The 16,556-nt window shown below is 36.3% G+C and overlaps 1 protein-coding gene across 4 annotated transcripts in view; it reads right to left on the bottom strand.

Moving 5' to 3' along the window:
- suco (SUN domain containing ossification factor) overlaps positions 1-16,556 on the bottom strand; it is a 37,479-nt gene that overhangs the window by 1,960 nt on the left and 18,963 nt on the right. For 3 of the 4 annotated variants that reach the window (XM_062977787.1, XM_062977786.1, XM_062977789.1), the window contains 12 exons: positions 14,147-14,167; positions 13,894-13,949; positions 12,656-12,747; positions 10,711-10,779; positions 9,145-9,219; positions 8,152-8,236; positions 6,549-7,682; positions 4,053-4,140; positions 2,693-2,797; positions 1,877-2,031; positions 1,197-1,285; positions 111-166 (listed from right to left, as the gene is read on the bottom strand). In XM_062977787.1, the coding sequence (XP_062833857.1) occupies positions 111-166; positions 1,197-1,285; positions 1,877-2,031; positions 2,693-2,797; positions 4,053-4,140; positions 6,549-7,682; positions 8,152-8,236; positions 9,145-9,219; positions 10,711-10,779; positions 12,656-12,747; positions 13,894-13,949; positions 14,147-14,167 (2,025 nt within the window). The remainder of the gene's footprint in view (positions 1-110; positions 167-1,196; positions 1,286-1,876; positions 2,032-2,692; positions 2,798-4,052; positions 4,141-6,548; positions 7,683-8,151; positions 8,237-9,144; positions 9,220-10,710; positions 10,780-12,655; positions 12,748-13,893; positions 13,950-14,146; positions 14,168-16,556) is intronic. The other variant, XM_062977788.1, reaches the window with a different exon arrangement.

Below are 16,556 nucleotides of genomic sequence, written 5' to 3'. Positions count from 1 at the left end.
TTCTCTCTATATTAAGACGTGTTTTTGAAAACACACATAGCCCAAGCAAGCTTAGGAATAAACAGCAAGCTAAAAGTATCTTTAGTACACTTTTCTATAAAATAACATACCTTTTTTTCTGGGGAAAACTTCAATGGCTCTACAATATAGAAGTCATCTGGGCCCACTGAAAGAAACAAAAAAAATGAATGGACACAAGACTACTTTCAGATAGATTACACTATGCAACACGATATTTCCCCCTGGTATAATTATAATTTCTTAATTGGTTCTATCATAAAAACATGGAAAAAGTTTATTAAACTGCAGAATTTTTTATTTTTGTGGGACATCCTGCAGCACATTTTGTTATAGTTTTCAATAATGATTTCACAGAGTCTCAACTAATTCAATATAGTTTGTGGCACAGTTAAAATGATACAATGATAAATATTGAATTGCTGTTCAAGGGGGGAGGGGGAACCGGGGGAGGGGAGGGGGGTGGGTGATACATTTCAAAGAATTGTTTAAAATGTCATTTAAGCATTAGTTACTTTTGGTATTATGTATATTGAAATAAGACATACATTGCAAAAATTTTGTTAATTGTTAGAATGTATCAAATAACTTTTTTAAAAAATATATTGTTTGTGGCAGCCACACAAACAACGTTTCTGGAGTATAACAACTATTTTCAAGGTAAGTACTGCACAATTAAACACGGAATAACACTTCCAAATGAGGAACATCAAGGAGATGGCTCTTGTAGTTTTTTTAAAAAAATGTTGTTTATAAAAACTTTGAAAATTCCACAAAACTCTGTGAATAAGTGAAACGTTCTAAAACTTGATGGGCTAACAGTGGTAAATGTGCTCTACCATTATAGCAAGCTTCACCCCAACAGCTGTAAAAATGGGGGAGAAAGGAGCTCCTGAAATTTTCCCCACTTGCGCAATTACTATAACAAAAAGTAATGAAATTTCGTGACTCCTTATAACGAAATTTTAACTAACGAAACTTTAGAAACACTTTAGAAACAAAACGCCAGCACCCCCTAATGAGTATTGAAACTTTTTTTCATCAATCGCACAGCCCTACTGACCATGTAGTGGATGCATTTAATATCTAAGTCAATTATGAACCAAATACAACTTTATGTTATTCTGTACCCGAAGACAGCACATATTAAATCCTGCAGAAAGTAGGAGCTGAATTACCTTCTTTGTTAAGTTGAAAAGACTGAGATCTAGTGAGTGGAAATGAAGTTCGTCTTTTCAAATTCATATCATCATAGGAAGAAACACACCTATGAATGAAAAAATGCTTTTTCATTTCAAATTGAAAATGGCAATTGATAAAGAAATAAATAGATATTCTCCTAATTGTCATTCTCTAGGAATCCTATGCATTAAATCCTTCCATACAGGAAAAATTCTCAGAAATCTGTAATTATTATGCTTCTAGTTTCCAACAGCACCAAGTGACTAGTGGCAAAATATTTCACTACTGCCAATATGCTGAGAGGAAAGTCATGTGTTTATGAAAGTTCATTAAAGTAGTATGAATTATATGCCAGATGGATCAGGCAAGTTGATGTGCCAATGACAAATTGACTAATTGCATAATGACATTATATTCACAGGCCTTTTATGTGCATGCCCCTTCCCAATTTCAACCCCCCCCCCCAAAATGTGTCCTCATGGGATAAATGTGTGAATTTAATAAAAGTGAGAAATCAATTATGTCTTAGCTAAAATCAAGAGAGAAGTTTTTAAATTGCTCACAGATCAGTTCTCAATAAGCTGCTGTAAATCAGGAATAATTTCCTTGAATTCAGAAAAATTCAAAGAAAGAAAATAAATGACAAAATAACAATTAGACTAGAAAATAAAGTTACCTTTTTGGACTGGGATAGTAATTACTTTTGGGAATGTTAGAGAAGTAATTATTGTTGAATTCTGATTTATTTTTCCAACGCTGCAGAAAAAGCATCAAGCCCAGGATGACACAGAGTATCAAAGAAATCACAAGATAGCTTTGACGATCAGAAACCTAAAAACAATATTGAAATATGAAATATAGATACAAGTGGTAGATAAAGGCGGAATCAGCAAGATTAAGAATACTAAGAAAATAACATTTGATATGTATATTGAAATGGTGATAGATATTATTCTGTGTTTAGAATAAAAACATATTAAAAAAAGAAATATGAAATACAAGCAAATGCATAACTGAGCTGCAACAACATGACATACAATCCTCATCAGAGAGTTAATGGTTGTGTAAGCAAACACGTCTATTATTTAAATGGATAACACTTCATTCAAATAAATTATTAGGGTAGCTTACAACAAAATATTAAACCACCCATAATATAAGAGTAATTCAACTGTTCAGCTAGAGACGGGAATTTCTTGGTTGAAAGGACAGCATATGGCCCCTAAAGTGCAAAGAGATCTATAAATACTTTATCATTCCTCAGAAATATTATGATCAAGAAATCAGCTAGGCTGTCAAGGCTGAATGGCAAAGTACAAACAGATTCTGAAATAACCAGCAATATAATGTAGTATTTTTAACGGAAGACCTAAGTTAATTTTGAAGGTTAGAAATGTGACAGCATTTTCGATACTATCAATTTTGTTCAGAAGGGATACAAATCTATTTTCTATGTTGTTAAACATTGTTTACATACTATTCAGATTTTTACCTCTCTTTTCAGTTCAGTCACAGATGCGGACAAATTTGAGACGAGTTGTGTCATGTTGGTCAGCTGTGCTTGCAGAAGCTGGATTGCCTCTGTCTGCTTCAAGTCCTTGATAAAGCAAAGAAAGACAAAAAAAACTTTCTCATTCATAGTGAAACCGTAAGACGTTTGTGTCATGTAACAAGGCTCTCCCTTTTTGAGGCTGGTGACACAAGTCAAAGGATACCCAAGATACTCAAGATAGAATAAATTTTGGCCTCATTTTCAAAATAAGCATCAACTTGCCAAATCATGGTGAGCTGGATTGGAATGAAAACACCTCTGCAATTTTGCTTAAAATAACAAATTGCAGTAGGATAATTTCACTGTTGTGTGTCTTTAATTAATTGTTAATATATGATGACCCTAAGGAGAACCTATTACACAATTTTCTCGGCAAGATTTGTGCAGATGGGATTTGTAGCTTATTCTTCGTGAGAGTGTGTGATTTGCTCAAGGTCACTGTGTGTGTTTCCATGATGTGGTTCAATGATTTGAACCTGGGTCTCCAGAGTCATAGTCCAATGCTCAAACCATTGCAACATGCTGGTTCTTCCATTTCTTGTACACGTCCCTTTCCAATATTAGCTCAATTGAAAATTCCTTAGACATCCATTCAGGCTTCTTAGACACTTCCAATTTTTCTTCCTCGTTGGAACAGTCTGAAACTTTGCCTCCAATATCTTGCTTTTCAGAAACTCCCGTCCATCATGAATTCCTTTCTCTTTTAATATTCCTAACTATGTGATCATACTAATTTTATCTCCTAAGTTTACTGAACTCAACTTTCTTGAAGTCTAGAATGCACAATTTCCCCTTTCCGCTGTATAACAAACTCTAGAGCAGTGGTTCTCAACCTGGGGGTCCCCAGATGTTTTTGGCCTTCAACTCCTAGAAATCCTAACAGCTGGTAAACTGGCTGGGATTTCTGGGAGTTTTAGGCCAAAAACATCTGGGGACCCCAGGTTGAGAACCACTGCTCTAGAAGAACATGGTCACTCTCACCAAAGGAACCCACCACTTAAGAGATTGGATAAACTAAAATGCAATCTAATATCTTTTGAATGATAAGAAGTCTGTTAAGTGGGAAGAGGAAAGCAGTAACCATTAAAATTATATAGAAGAAACTCTCTTGGAAGCCAATTAGAATCCAGTAAAAGTATTACATTTACAACACAAATATAACAGAAGAGAAATAATGGCAAACCAAGTTATACACATAATCAGGGTAGACAACTGTGGTCCTTTAAGGTGTTTTCAGACTGCTGGGAGCTGTAGGACCAATATATCTGTGGCTAGATAGCTTGATTCCCAGTAAACATACCTCTTTCTCTGCTATGCGTGAAGTATTCTGGAGTTTTATTATAGTTTTATTAAAAGTCTTCTGCATTTCTTCCATTTGCTTTCGATACCTACAAGACAATTTAGACAAATTCTTAAGAAAACATCAACTTTTTATCTTTACCAATCTCCTTTTCCCACCCCACTGCAATGTACCAAAAAGGACAAGAAAGGCAGGAAATCTGGCCTTTTAATGCTACACTGCGAAGAAGAGGACATTTTCCTGAGGAATGATCTCATTTATTTTTCTGACTACAGTAGAGTCTCACTTATCCAACATTCACTTATCCAATGTTCTGGATTATTCAACGCAATTTGCCTCCTGCCCTGATCCACAGCTGTTTTTCTAGGCAGCAAGGATTGAACTTTTTATGGATTTAATTTGCTACAATGTTGCTACTGTAAGTTCATTTTATGCAATTCTATCTTTATTTGTAGTGAATTTGTTAGTAGCTAATGTTTTTGTAGTAAATGCTTTCAATATATTGCGATGTATTGGTGCTAAATTCATAAATACTGTAATTACTACATAACGTTACCATGTTTTGGACTGCTTTTTCTGTTGATTTGTTGTAAAACAGGATGTTTTTGGTGCATAATTTGTAAAATCATACTGTAATTTGACATTTAATAGGCTTTTCCTTAATCCTGCCTTATTATCCAATATTTCTGCTTATCCAATGTTCTGCCGGCCCGTTTATGTTGGATAAGTGAGACTCTACTGTATTATTATTGTTACTATTGTTTACTTTATTTATATCCCACCTTTCTCCCGTGAGGACCAAGGCGGCTAACAATCCCACACTTTGGTAATATTTTAAAAAATGCAATACAAACACTTTTTAAATAAACAATTAAATAAAACAGTGTGGATAAAGGTAAAATACAGTTAATACAAAAATACAAAATACATTTTAAACACAACCTCCACAATAGTGTGCCTCCTATTCTTCCCTAAATGCCTGCTGGCAGAGGAGGGGTTTGACTTTCTTGCGGTCTTGACCTCTCCCATGTTGCTGTCCTGAGCATTGCACGGTGAAGTAACATTCAAGTACATACAAAATCTTGCCTACTGAAGTAAGGCTGAGCTTCCCCATCTTCATATTTCTCAAAGAACATCTTCAGTGTACACATTCAGGTTCTACAACACTGAACATATTTTGCTGATACAAGCTTTTATAGACTTTCGTTTATGGACACTCCTGCTTCTTTGATCCTCTCTGCACGTACTATTATTTTCTTTAGCACTGTTCAGAATCTATTATAACAGGACCTGCACTTTTGTGGATGTTAGGGGTGAAGGATCACATATTTTTTTTAACCTGAGAAAACACCTCCCTAGTGGTCTCCAAGTCCTCTAGGGCAGGGGTCCCCAAACTAAGGCCCGGGGGCCGGATGCGGCCCTCCAAGGTCATTTACCTGCCCCCCGCCCTCAGTTTTATAATATAATATTTTTATATCAGTTTTAATAATATAATATATTGTATATACATATAATATTGATAATATTATGTTATACAATATAACTAATAATAATGCCATATAATAATATTAATTATATGTTATATATTACGTATTATATAATAGTATAGTGGTATAGTTCAATATAGTAATATATAATGCTAATATTGTGCTATGCTAATAATATAATAAATTGTATGTACATACAGCTGCTCTGAGTCCCCTTCAGGGTGGGAAGGGTGGGATATAAATGTAGTAAATAAATGCAGTAAATAAATAATTAATTTTAGACTTAGGCTTGGCCAAAGTCTGAAATGACTTGAAGTCACACAACAACAACAATCCTAATTAACTTGACTTTCTCATTGGCCAGTAGCAGGCCTACACTTTCCATTGAAATCCTGATAGGTTTATGAGGGTTAAAATTGTTTTCATTTTTAAATATTGTATTGTTCTTTCGTTGTTGTTGTTGTTGCACTACAAATAAGACATGTGCAGTATGCATAGGAATTTGTTTGTATTTTTTTTCAAATGATAATTCGGCCCCTCAACAGTCTGAAGGATTATGGACCGGCCCTCTGCTTCAAAAGTTTGAGGACCCCTGCTCTAGGGCAACTGTATGGTCAACTTCCACCAAAAAAGGATCAGTATTTTTTGCACCTCTCTAACCTCTTATTCATCTCCTTTCAACTCCATGCCACAAGCAAAAAGATATTCATCTCCACCCTTAGCAGGTGGATCAGATCTTGCATTATGACTTGCTATGAGCCTTTGCAGGTTCCAACAGCTGCAAACATTTTTAATACTGTGCAATATATAGCTGGACCTACACTTTTGCAGGTTCCAGTGGAAACACCCTGGAGGACATACAGACTAATAGAGAGAACATATCATCAAATCTGCAGAAACTTAGCCTGCAAATTTGGAGCACCAACTGTACATTCCACACACATTTAGTCTCACACAGACAATTTTCTCATCAACTTTTAAAGTGAATCTGAAAATAACGCTAGCATACCTTTGACTGAGTTCTTCTAAGTAACGACTGCTGAGAGACATATTTACTTCCAGGGCTTTAATACGGTTGTTCAGTCTCATAAAAACTGACTCTTTTTGGTTTGATCCATGTATAAGATTTCCATTTCCGTAAGCCAGGTCTGTGGAATTCTGCAGTTCAGCATAAAAGTCTGTAGCAGTTCGTGGCAAACCAGAAACAGGAATCGAAAGAAAGGTCTCCTCCACAGTCTGCTCATCCTCTCTTAGTTCCAAAGAAGATGACTCTACAAGAGGCACCTCTTGCTTTTCTATTTCGGAAGAACTATCTTTTGTTTCCACATTGTAGCTTTCTGTGGCAACTGTACATTCAGGACGTGGAACAGTCTCAGTTAATTTTGAAATAATCTCAGCAGAGGTTTTTTCTTCTGTGCTCATTTCTTGAAATTCAGTCACAGTAGTGGTTGCAGATGGCTTTTCCGTAACAGGTGCTACAACTCCGTTTTCTTCGGCAGTGATCTCCTCCGGGAAAGGGATCTCTGAGCTTTCAGATGCAGTTTCATGTTTTCCAGGTTCTGAGGACACCTCTGTGGTAGAAACTGACTTGACCCCTGTTGCAACATCCAAGAGAATGGACTGAGATACAGTCTGTGGATGACTAGGCTCCAGTTCAAAAGTACCCTCAGTCTGATTAATAATGCCCTTATCCAGCAAATTGCTTGAGACATCTGTAACTATTTCAGACGGCTCTGCATTTAAGGTGTCTAGTTTCTCCGGGGTGTATTCATGTATCAAAACATCCAGTGATTTGGTTGGAACTAGCTGGTCTTGCCAAGTAGCAGCATAATCATATTTTCCCCAAGTGCTGTCAATTTTGCTGTGGCGGCGATGAAACATTGCTACTGCAGAACACCACTTGTACACATATTCTGAAAAGCTAGAAATACAACAAACAGTCACCAGATCGTAGCAATACATCTGTGTTTCAGATTCAAACCATGGTATTTCTTCTTCTTGTTCATCACTTGGCAGTAGTGTCACTGTTGATTGACTTGTTTCCTCCTCATCTTCGTGGACAAGCTGAACAATTGGGCTCTCTCTTGTTCTATCCAAGACTAAAAGCTCATTTTCCGTCTGTGGTATTTCTGAAGTATCAGGTCTATAAATATAAATAGAGTTTGAAAATCAGATATCATGATGTGGCACATATTCAAGGCTGTAAGGATGATCACTAATGTAAAGGTATCTTAAGTTTTGGTCATTGAAAATCATTTGTGAACTAGATGCCTTTTGTTTTACAATATTGTAAACCTGTTCATTATTGATCTGCAAAAATAGTTGACTAGGCAAAGCCAGAATTAAGGTCTTTCATGTCCAAGGTAAGAGAAACAAAATAAGATGGGGATTAAAGCGTCTCTAATTTTAGAAATTGTAATGTTGGGGACTGCAGGGAAGACTTAGCTGGAATTAATGAACTATATCTGGGATGGAAATAGGGAGGGGTGATAAAGCTGGGGAAACAAGATGAGGAGTGAAATGGGATTTCTATGTTTTATTGTCTAATCTTGATAGCATTTTTTCTATCTTTAAACATTTATTGGAAACTTCTAAGACAACAATCCACTTACTCTAATGAAGGAACTACGGTTGGCTGTGGCAGTTCTGGTGTCATCATGGAAGTGGCAGTTGTGTTTTCAGGGACGCTTTTATTTCCTGTCAAAATACACATATATTTAATAATGCTGAGTTCATGTAAAAGGATTGTATTTGGCCGCAAAGGATAAAACCTGGAATGACTAGCCTATAAAATGCCTCATCAACACCTCTATTTAAAGATAATGTTTTAATTTATTATTCTTACCTACTGTCAGAGGCCCTGGAAAGTAACAGGAAAAAGGGAGAGAGTCCTCAACTAGCAAACCAAGTCCTAAATCTGAAAGCTAAACCCTTCACTCCAAATGTAGCAAAATGTGTCTCAGCCCAAAACACCACAAACCACTATTGACTGTCTCCAGTAAAACAGAAAATATGGAACCAAAAAAAGAAAGAACAATTGTCCAGATCTGAATTAAATGTTGGTCTTAACTGAGATGTTTGTTTGCAGCAGAAAAGGAATGAAAATCTCTGACTGGATTGCTTTGACAGGCAGGAAAAAGAAAGACATTCTGGTGTCCCCTCCAGCGGAAAGCAACTCCTATTCAAAATCCAACAGAATTGCAATTCTATTCAGCCTAAAAACAAAATTCTATTTGTATCTTTCAGGCTTAACAACCATATCCCAGAGGAAGCTCATCTCACTCCCTTCTCTAAAGATTTTCCATAGGAAGTTCCAAACATGCCTTTTAAAGAAAATTTTCAAATAATAAATGCTCACTGCCATTTTCACCTGGTTTTAATTGATACGGCTAAGTTCTTATGTGGCTGTGTTTTTTATTGCCTTCATAAAACAAAACAAAAATAGTCTCAAATTAAGTTGCTAGACTTAGGCTAGTAGTTTAAATAAGTGAAAAACATTTTTACAGCACTTATTATACAGAAGAGAAAGATAAACACGAACCAACGAATTGCAACCATCAAAACCAAATAAAAATAGTTTATTCCTCAAACTGTTATTAATTTACCTTGCTCAACAGAATCTTCCCCTGTTTTTGCTCCAAGGATATTAGCAGCAATATTCACCATATTTAAAATGGCATCTGAAAAGGTATCAGAGAATATACATTTAAATTTTTTGCAGACATTCCCAAAATTGTTATTACACATGAGCTCCTGGTTCACTCTTTTGCAAGTAGTTTACCAGTTTCTCAGCTGTAGGTAGTACAGACATCAGGTGGGAATACAAACCCAAATAGCGATATTGATAAAGAATGTCACCAAGATAAAGCTCCAATTGTTCAATAAGCAGTATCAAGTAGTCAGCCCCCCAATTCATGGGTTTCTTTTTCATGGATTTGATTATTGGCCAGTCCTCCATTGCTACTTATCTAGGTCGATCTCCTCATCCCACTTTTAGTGCCTTTCCTTTGATGTCCTTCCAATAGTGCCAGCCCCTTATTCCTGTCCCATCTTCCTACCATGAAGCCGTAAGTAGATTTTAAAACCCTTTCTTGACAATCTAGTTCCTCAGACCACCTTCTACTGCCCCTCTGACTTTTATTGGTGTGGAAAGGGATTTAAAATCTGCCTGCGGCTTTGTAGCGACAAGGTGGGAAAGGGAGTGAGTGACTGGTGCCACTGGCAAGACATCAAAGAAGAAGCAGAGGGACAGCAGAAAGAGTGGAGCGAGAAGGTGGGTCAGCGGAAAAAGGGTTTAAAATCTGGTGAGGCTTCATGGTAGGAAGGTGGAAAAAAAGAGCAATGGGCTGGGACTGTTGGTGGGAAAAGAGCCTGAAGCATGCATTTGGGGGGGGGGGGGGGGGGCTTATGACATCAATGGTAGATTCAAAGTGATCCTTACAAAAGATCCAGATTTTAAAAACTCCGCAAATAATTCCCTAACCACCCTCCCTCATCACAGTGAATGTCCACAATTCAAAGTATACTCATACTAAAATAATGTCAAAGACAATGTCCAAAAAAGTGCTTATAATGAGAAATTCTAGCATATCATGTCTTCAGTTACGTCACTTCTAGCAAGGTGCAATTTATGTCAGATTTTTAAAAATAATTCAAGGGTCCATACTCTGTCTAACCAATGTTTAATGGCAAATCTTGTAAATTCTAACATGGCCTTGCTATTTCCCCCTACATAGAGCAAGCTAGGGGGTTTGATTTTTATAAAGGGGGTTTCCTTTTCTTATCATAAATTTATAAGATGACTAAAGTATTTTGAAAATGTATAATTTTAATAGTTACTTTTTAAATTCCAGTTTGAAGTATCGAGAGAATGTCTTAAAAATTGCAAGGGAACATAGTGAACCCAAAACCCTACGTAACATAGAGGCAGAGGCAAACACCAGGACCTGAAATTGTTCAGCCAACTAAAGGTTTATTTTTCCAATTTTTTAGTTAATTGTTTTTCTATTATTAGTCTACCATTTGAAAACAGACAGAAAAAACCCTCTCCAAAGCATGTTTCTGAAAGAATGGATATCAAGAGAACTTTATCTGGGATGCATTTACATTACATCCCTTTTATGTACATGGTGTAAGAAGGTGAAATACAGCTTAAGCCTAAAGCAACCTACTTGTGGCAGAACCAAGAAGATTTTTTGAAGATTTTTCTTCCCCCACAGAAGGATAATCCAGAGGATAATCTGTTTAAAATTTAAGGGAAAAAAACATTCTTACAAATCTGAAATTGAGTAGGCAAGTTGGCAAAGAATCAAAATCTTTTATTGTATTTTGTAAATGTCTCCTCTATGAAAACATGAAAAAGACAAAACAAAGGGATATAGAAAGCCTGAAATCAGGCTAGAAGTTGAAACAGATGTACGGAAAGCAACTAGGTTGTCATGTTACAGCTCTGATGGGGGAAGGCCGAGACATTTTTTTCTTTACTCTAGTACTGCCTCAGCAGAAGCTATGCCTCCAAAACACCAATGTCACTGCAGAAAGCTGTCAAACCTTGGATTTGTCTAATTTCCCACCTTACCCAGAGAATTTTCAATACAATAAATCATCCCCTCACCCCCAAATTCCTTAGGTTTCACTGTACCCATTAAGTTGCAAGGCCTGTACTAAAAATGTGGCCTTTGTGCTATGATAGAAACATAACTGCTTCTTCCAAGCAACTTGAATACAGGCTATAATAAAGGAGCCTCAGGTTCCAAAAGTAATATTCTAAGTCCCTTCCCCAAATGTACATTTTAGTGTTTTCCTGTGGGAGTAGAAGGAAAAATATACAGGCAATATTCTACACAGCCACCCTTTACATTTTTTTAATTTTTATATATTTAATATATTTATGTACCGCCTTTCTCCCCTCTGGGAAGACTCAAGGCAATTTACAACATATTAATGGCAAGAATTCAATGCGAACATACATATAATAAAAAAACCATAATAACTAAACACTGACATATAACTAGAAATTAAAATCACTAAAACCATTAAACATAGGCATATACAACATTTAAACATCCCTAAACGCTATCCCTATTTGGCATAGCACAAAAACATTGTAATATTTGGCAAATATTATCACCGCTTCCAGAGCTTTGTAACATTTGAGTAATATTTAGTATAATTTAGTATAATTTGAAACAACATGTCAGACTACATGCATTTATGTTTTGGCTGCTTTAGAATTAGGTACTGTTCCATTATCTGAGTGGAGGACAAAAGGGGGCACTAGGCAGAGAAGGATAGTCCATTTTATGGGAGAAGGGGGTTTGAAGGAGTAAAACCATTTCCCTGTTTTGCTGTTATTCCCCCCACCACTGACACAGAAACAACCCTTGTCTATGACATGGGGGGGGGGGGGGGATAACCAGCTAAAGTAAGGGAAATGGGTTTTCCTCCTTCAACTCTCCCCCTGTAAAATGGACTATCCTTCTATGTCTATCACCTCCTTTTGGCCTCTGCCCAGATAATGGAACAGTACTTAGAATTAGTACCATGGGCAATTTGGTTATAGTTTTACATCTGCTTAAGAAAAAGAAAACTATGGCCAAGACTGGGAATTAAAATACATGATTTCCGAGTCATGGAAAGCTGAACCCTCTAAGTGGAAGAATTTCGCTCATTTTCTATTCATTTTACAGAAAACGTTAAGGGAAATGTAACTTTGTGTTCTGACTTTTAGAAGTCTTGTTCCATCATGTATTGGATTAACATTTTACCAGATATGGTACATTTTCCAGGTATAAGGGCTACAAACATTTTGTTCATCCAAGCATCACGTACAAATAAAAACCCAGATTGCTTAATGGGATTTTAAAAAATATTAATAGTGTAATACAAATGAGCTGAACTACAACATACAGGTTTCTAATCTTGTACCATTTTACCTCATATTTCCCCGAATGTGTCTTTCTTTCTTTTTCTGGTCAATATCTACAGTAGTGTTTAGCCACCTCCCCTCCCCTGGACTTATTCTTTAAATTAGAAATAAATGAATCCCACCAAGGAATTTAAAGCTTATTCGCTGAGAGTAATTCAGGACTATTTGTGAGACAATGACTTGCTTACCATAATCTTCATCAAAAAGTTCTTGTCGTTCAGACTGGTACTGTGAGTCTGCGATTTCCTCATACTCTTCAACCATGCTGGTTCCAAATACCCTGTGAACCACATTTTCATTAAATTAAATGAAGATGTGACAAACCAGAGTTATTTCCATATCTTCTTAGAATACCTATCCAGCCAGCGTCTTGAACAAAATTAAGATATATGCCTTTCCATTCCTTACTACTATAAGATGCCCGCATGCTCGACTAGTTTACAATCTTCCACATTGCCCTTTCTAAGGAATAATTTTCTCTATAGAACCTCTCAGGTTCTCTAGTTCAGGGGTTCTCAAACTTTTTCAGTCACAGAGTCCTTTTTGAAGCAAACGTTTCTTGTGGAGCCCCAAGAAATGTTTATATATTATATTATATACAATGTATATATACCAGGCATGGGCAAACTTTTTGCTGCATTGTGTTTTAAAATTTGACAGATGGGCCAGACCAGTGGCAGATGGATAGAAAGTGTTTGTGTGAACTAATTGGAAAAAACATGAACAAATTCCTATGCACACTGCACATACCTTATTTGTAGTGCAAAAAAAATGGTTAAAAGGAAAGAAAAAAACTACAATATTTAAAATGAACAGCCATTTTAACCAAGATAAACTTAACAGTATTTCAGGGGAGGAGAAGGAGGGAACCACTCAGCCCCTCAATATGCTTCACGGCGTCCCAAGGGTTCCGCAGAACCACTGCTCTAGTTGTTCGCTAAATATTGAAAAAAAATTCTCTTTCCGTCTAGGCAGAATCCTAAATGTTTCAATGACTGCCAAAACCATTAGCCTCAAATCCAGAGCACAGTTAATGATGCTGGTCCATCTTATTCTGCAGAGCTATATATTTTGGGCCAAAGTTTTACACCAAGACACTGCATAAGCCTCCCTTCTGTCATCTGAAGTTTTCCCTCCTTTTAGAAGTAAAGATCTCCATCAATTGCAGACCATTCCTCTCAATCTCATCAAGGTCATCCCATCCATTTGCAGAATCCTCCCAACGTAAATCTCTTGAGATGGGAGGCAACACCATCAGGGATCTTAGTTAGGATAAATAATTCTCACTCATTCATTTATAATGACCCCCCGCCCCTGCCCCCCCAAATTTCAACATACTCAGCTGAACAGAGAACACTTAGTAGTTCAGGCACAAGTAAAATAACAAGGAGGATCCCAACCCAACTATACAAAAGGAGAAAATCACCTTATAAGGCTTAAAGGACAAAAGTGTTCTGATCCAAAGTGTGATACCAACTCCACCTAAGTAAAACAAAACAAAAAATAATACTTAAGAATAGAAACCATAAGGATGCATCAGTGGACAGTAGAAAAGAAAGACTAAATCCATATTAGCCATATTATAATCTTGCCAGGATTTATTCTTGCATGCAATCATGTTGTGAGCCACAGTGTGTATCCATGCCCTAGACATTCAACATTATGAAGAGGTTGCTAACCTTTAAGTACTTGATGAACATCTGAAGCAGAGAAAAGAAGAAAAAAGAAATGTCAGTAGAACTGTATGCATGCCGCAGGCAACAATTACCTATTTACAGAAGCAAAAAACAGGAATTCTACCCATTCCTCTTCCTGCCCTCTCCAGCCCCTCCAAAACAAAGCTACAAGAGATGATTTTACAGAAAGGTAAGATTAATATATTAAGGAATATAACATGCCCAGTCAAATTATACTAGCTTCTAATTGTTATATGGCCAGAGTTTCTGCCATGCTTTTAATTAGAGAGAAGAAAAAAAAATCTCTCACAGGAAAAAGACAGTGCTATTCAAGAGCTTAGTTGCTCAGTTGCTTGTATTTCACATGCCTATCACTTTGTGATTTCATCTACACCCCACTGTACAAAGGGAAATATTTTGAGTAACAATTTTAAAAAATAACAAAATTGAAGAGTCTAAGAATACTAATAAACATTTTAAAAATGTGTTTTATCTTCATGATTTTTTTTTTTTACAAAACATTATAATCTTTCCCTGGGTATATTATCTTTACTCTCTAAATTGCAAACTTACTGGATTGATTGCAATATTGTCATTGCATGTTATTTTTGCATGCATGTGCACATTGCTTATTCGCATAACCAAATAATCCACAAATTAAAATAAGAGTTGGAATGTACCTCACATTTTATACAGATCGACCTATTGCCAATGTAGGAAATTTGCTGTGGCTACACCATTCATAACAGGTAGCCAACCAACCATCAACCAACCATCTTCATGACTGCATCTCCCCCATAAACCGGTGTGGGCTTTAAGATCTGCAAGGGAAGCCCTCCTCTCAATCCCATCTCCGTCTTTAGTAGAGTTGGTGGGGACGAGGGAGAGGGACATCTCGGTGATAGTCCCCAGACTCTGGAACTCCCTCCCCAGGGAATCTAGACAAGCCCCTATACTACACTTTAGGAGAGAGTTAAAAACTTGTTTTTTCCAGCAGGCATTTGATAACATTTAGACAGTAACCAGAACTGATTGCCAATCACTTAGTACTTTATATCTGTATTTTGTGCAATCCGCTGGGCTGCTATATTGATTCCATTTATCTTTTAACTAATTCTATTTTAATAGAGGATGTTTTTTCCAGTTTATATATATGGTTTATGTAATGTTATTATTGTTTTCATGTTGATGTATTTTATTTTATGTATTATGTATTTTATGTATGGCATCTTTGTGTGCTATTTTGTAAGCTACCCCGAGTCCCTATGAGAGATGGTGGAAGAGTATAAATATTTTTTTTAAAAATTATTATTATTAGTAGTAGTAGTAGTAGTAGTATCAAGTATATTTGTGATATATAAAGTATCCTTCCCTTAGGAAGCTGTGTGCCAACATGATAGGCTTTCAAAATAGTCTCCTCAAGCAATGGATACTTGCTATACAGTTAGGTACATTTACACAGTAATCTATACAATTATATTACTCTTCAAAATGAAGTATTGGCAATGGCTAAGATATATAAAGCTGATATACATTTTTTAAAAAGTATAGAAGAGCCCACAATCGTGTGTGTGTGTGTGTGTGTGTGTGTGTGTGTGTGTGTGTATACATGAATGATAATCCTGGGATTGAAATTAATATATACAGTATTACAAGATATCCAAAACTAAACCTTTAAACTTAAAATAGTAACACCTAGCTTACTGCCAGTTAGACCTGCTTTCATTTTTAAATGGGTGGCCAATATCAGAATATTCAGGGGAGAGTTTCTGTTATCTAGGACCTGCTAATGGTTGTAACTGGCAAAAAATAAATAAAAATCACAGACTCATGGAGTTGGAAAAGATCCCAAGGGCCATCCAGTTCAACCCTTTTCTGCCATGCATAAACACACAATCAAAGCACTCCCAACAGATAACTATCCAGCCTCTGCTTAAAAACCTCAAGAGAAGCAGACTCCACCACGCTCCGAGGCAGCATATTTCACTGCTGAATAGCTCTTACCGTCTTTCTTTCTTTTCTTTAAAAAGTTGTCATAGTCAGAAATTCATTTCTGATTTTAACTGCATAGCCCCACTGCAAAGTGACAAGCTTTGCATTAGAGGAAATTGCTTTAGAGAATTACATTAATCTTTTTTTTTTTACCTGGGAAGAGGATGGATGAGCTAGCAAAAAAATGGACAGGCAGTCAGTATGTAGCCCAGCATTGTTTTAAGGAACAATGGATAAAAAACCATGTAAAACACTGAGTAACAGCATTGAAGTTGCCCAATTATTCTAAGAGTGTTTATTTCCACTATTTAAAAAATGGAAAACAGGACTGAACATAAAAAATAGAACTATAATGTCAGTGAATAAATTATGGTCACTTAGTGTAAGTGTCTCATAAGTTTTTTAAATGGCACGTAATTTG

The sequence above is a fragment of the Anolis carolinensis genome, chromosome 4 (genome assembly GCF_035594765.1).
Source record: "Anolis carolinensis isolate JA03-04 chromosome 4, rAnoCar3.1.pri, whole genome shotgun sequence".
Taxonomy (NCBI): Eukaryota; Metazoa; Chordata; class Lepidosauria; order Squamata; family Dactyloidae; genus Anolis; species Anolis carolinensis.
This window is presented reverse-complemented; position numbering and strand designations above follow the sequence as displayed.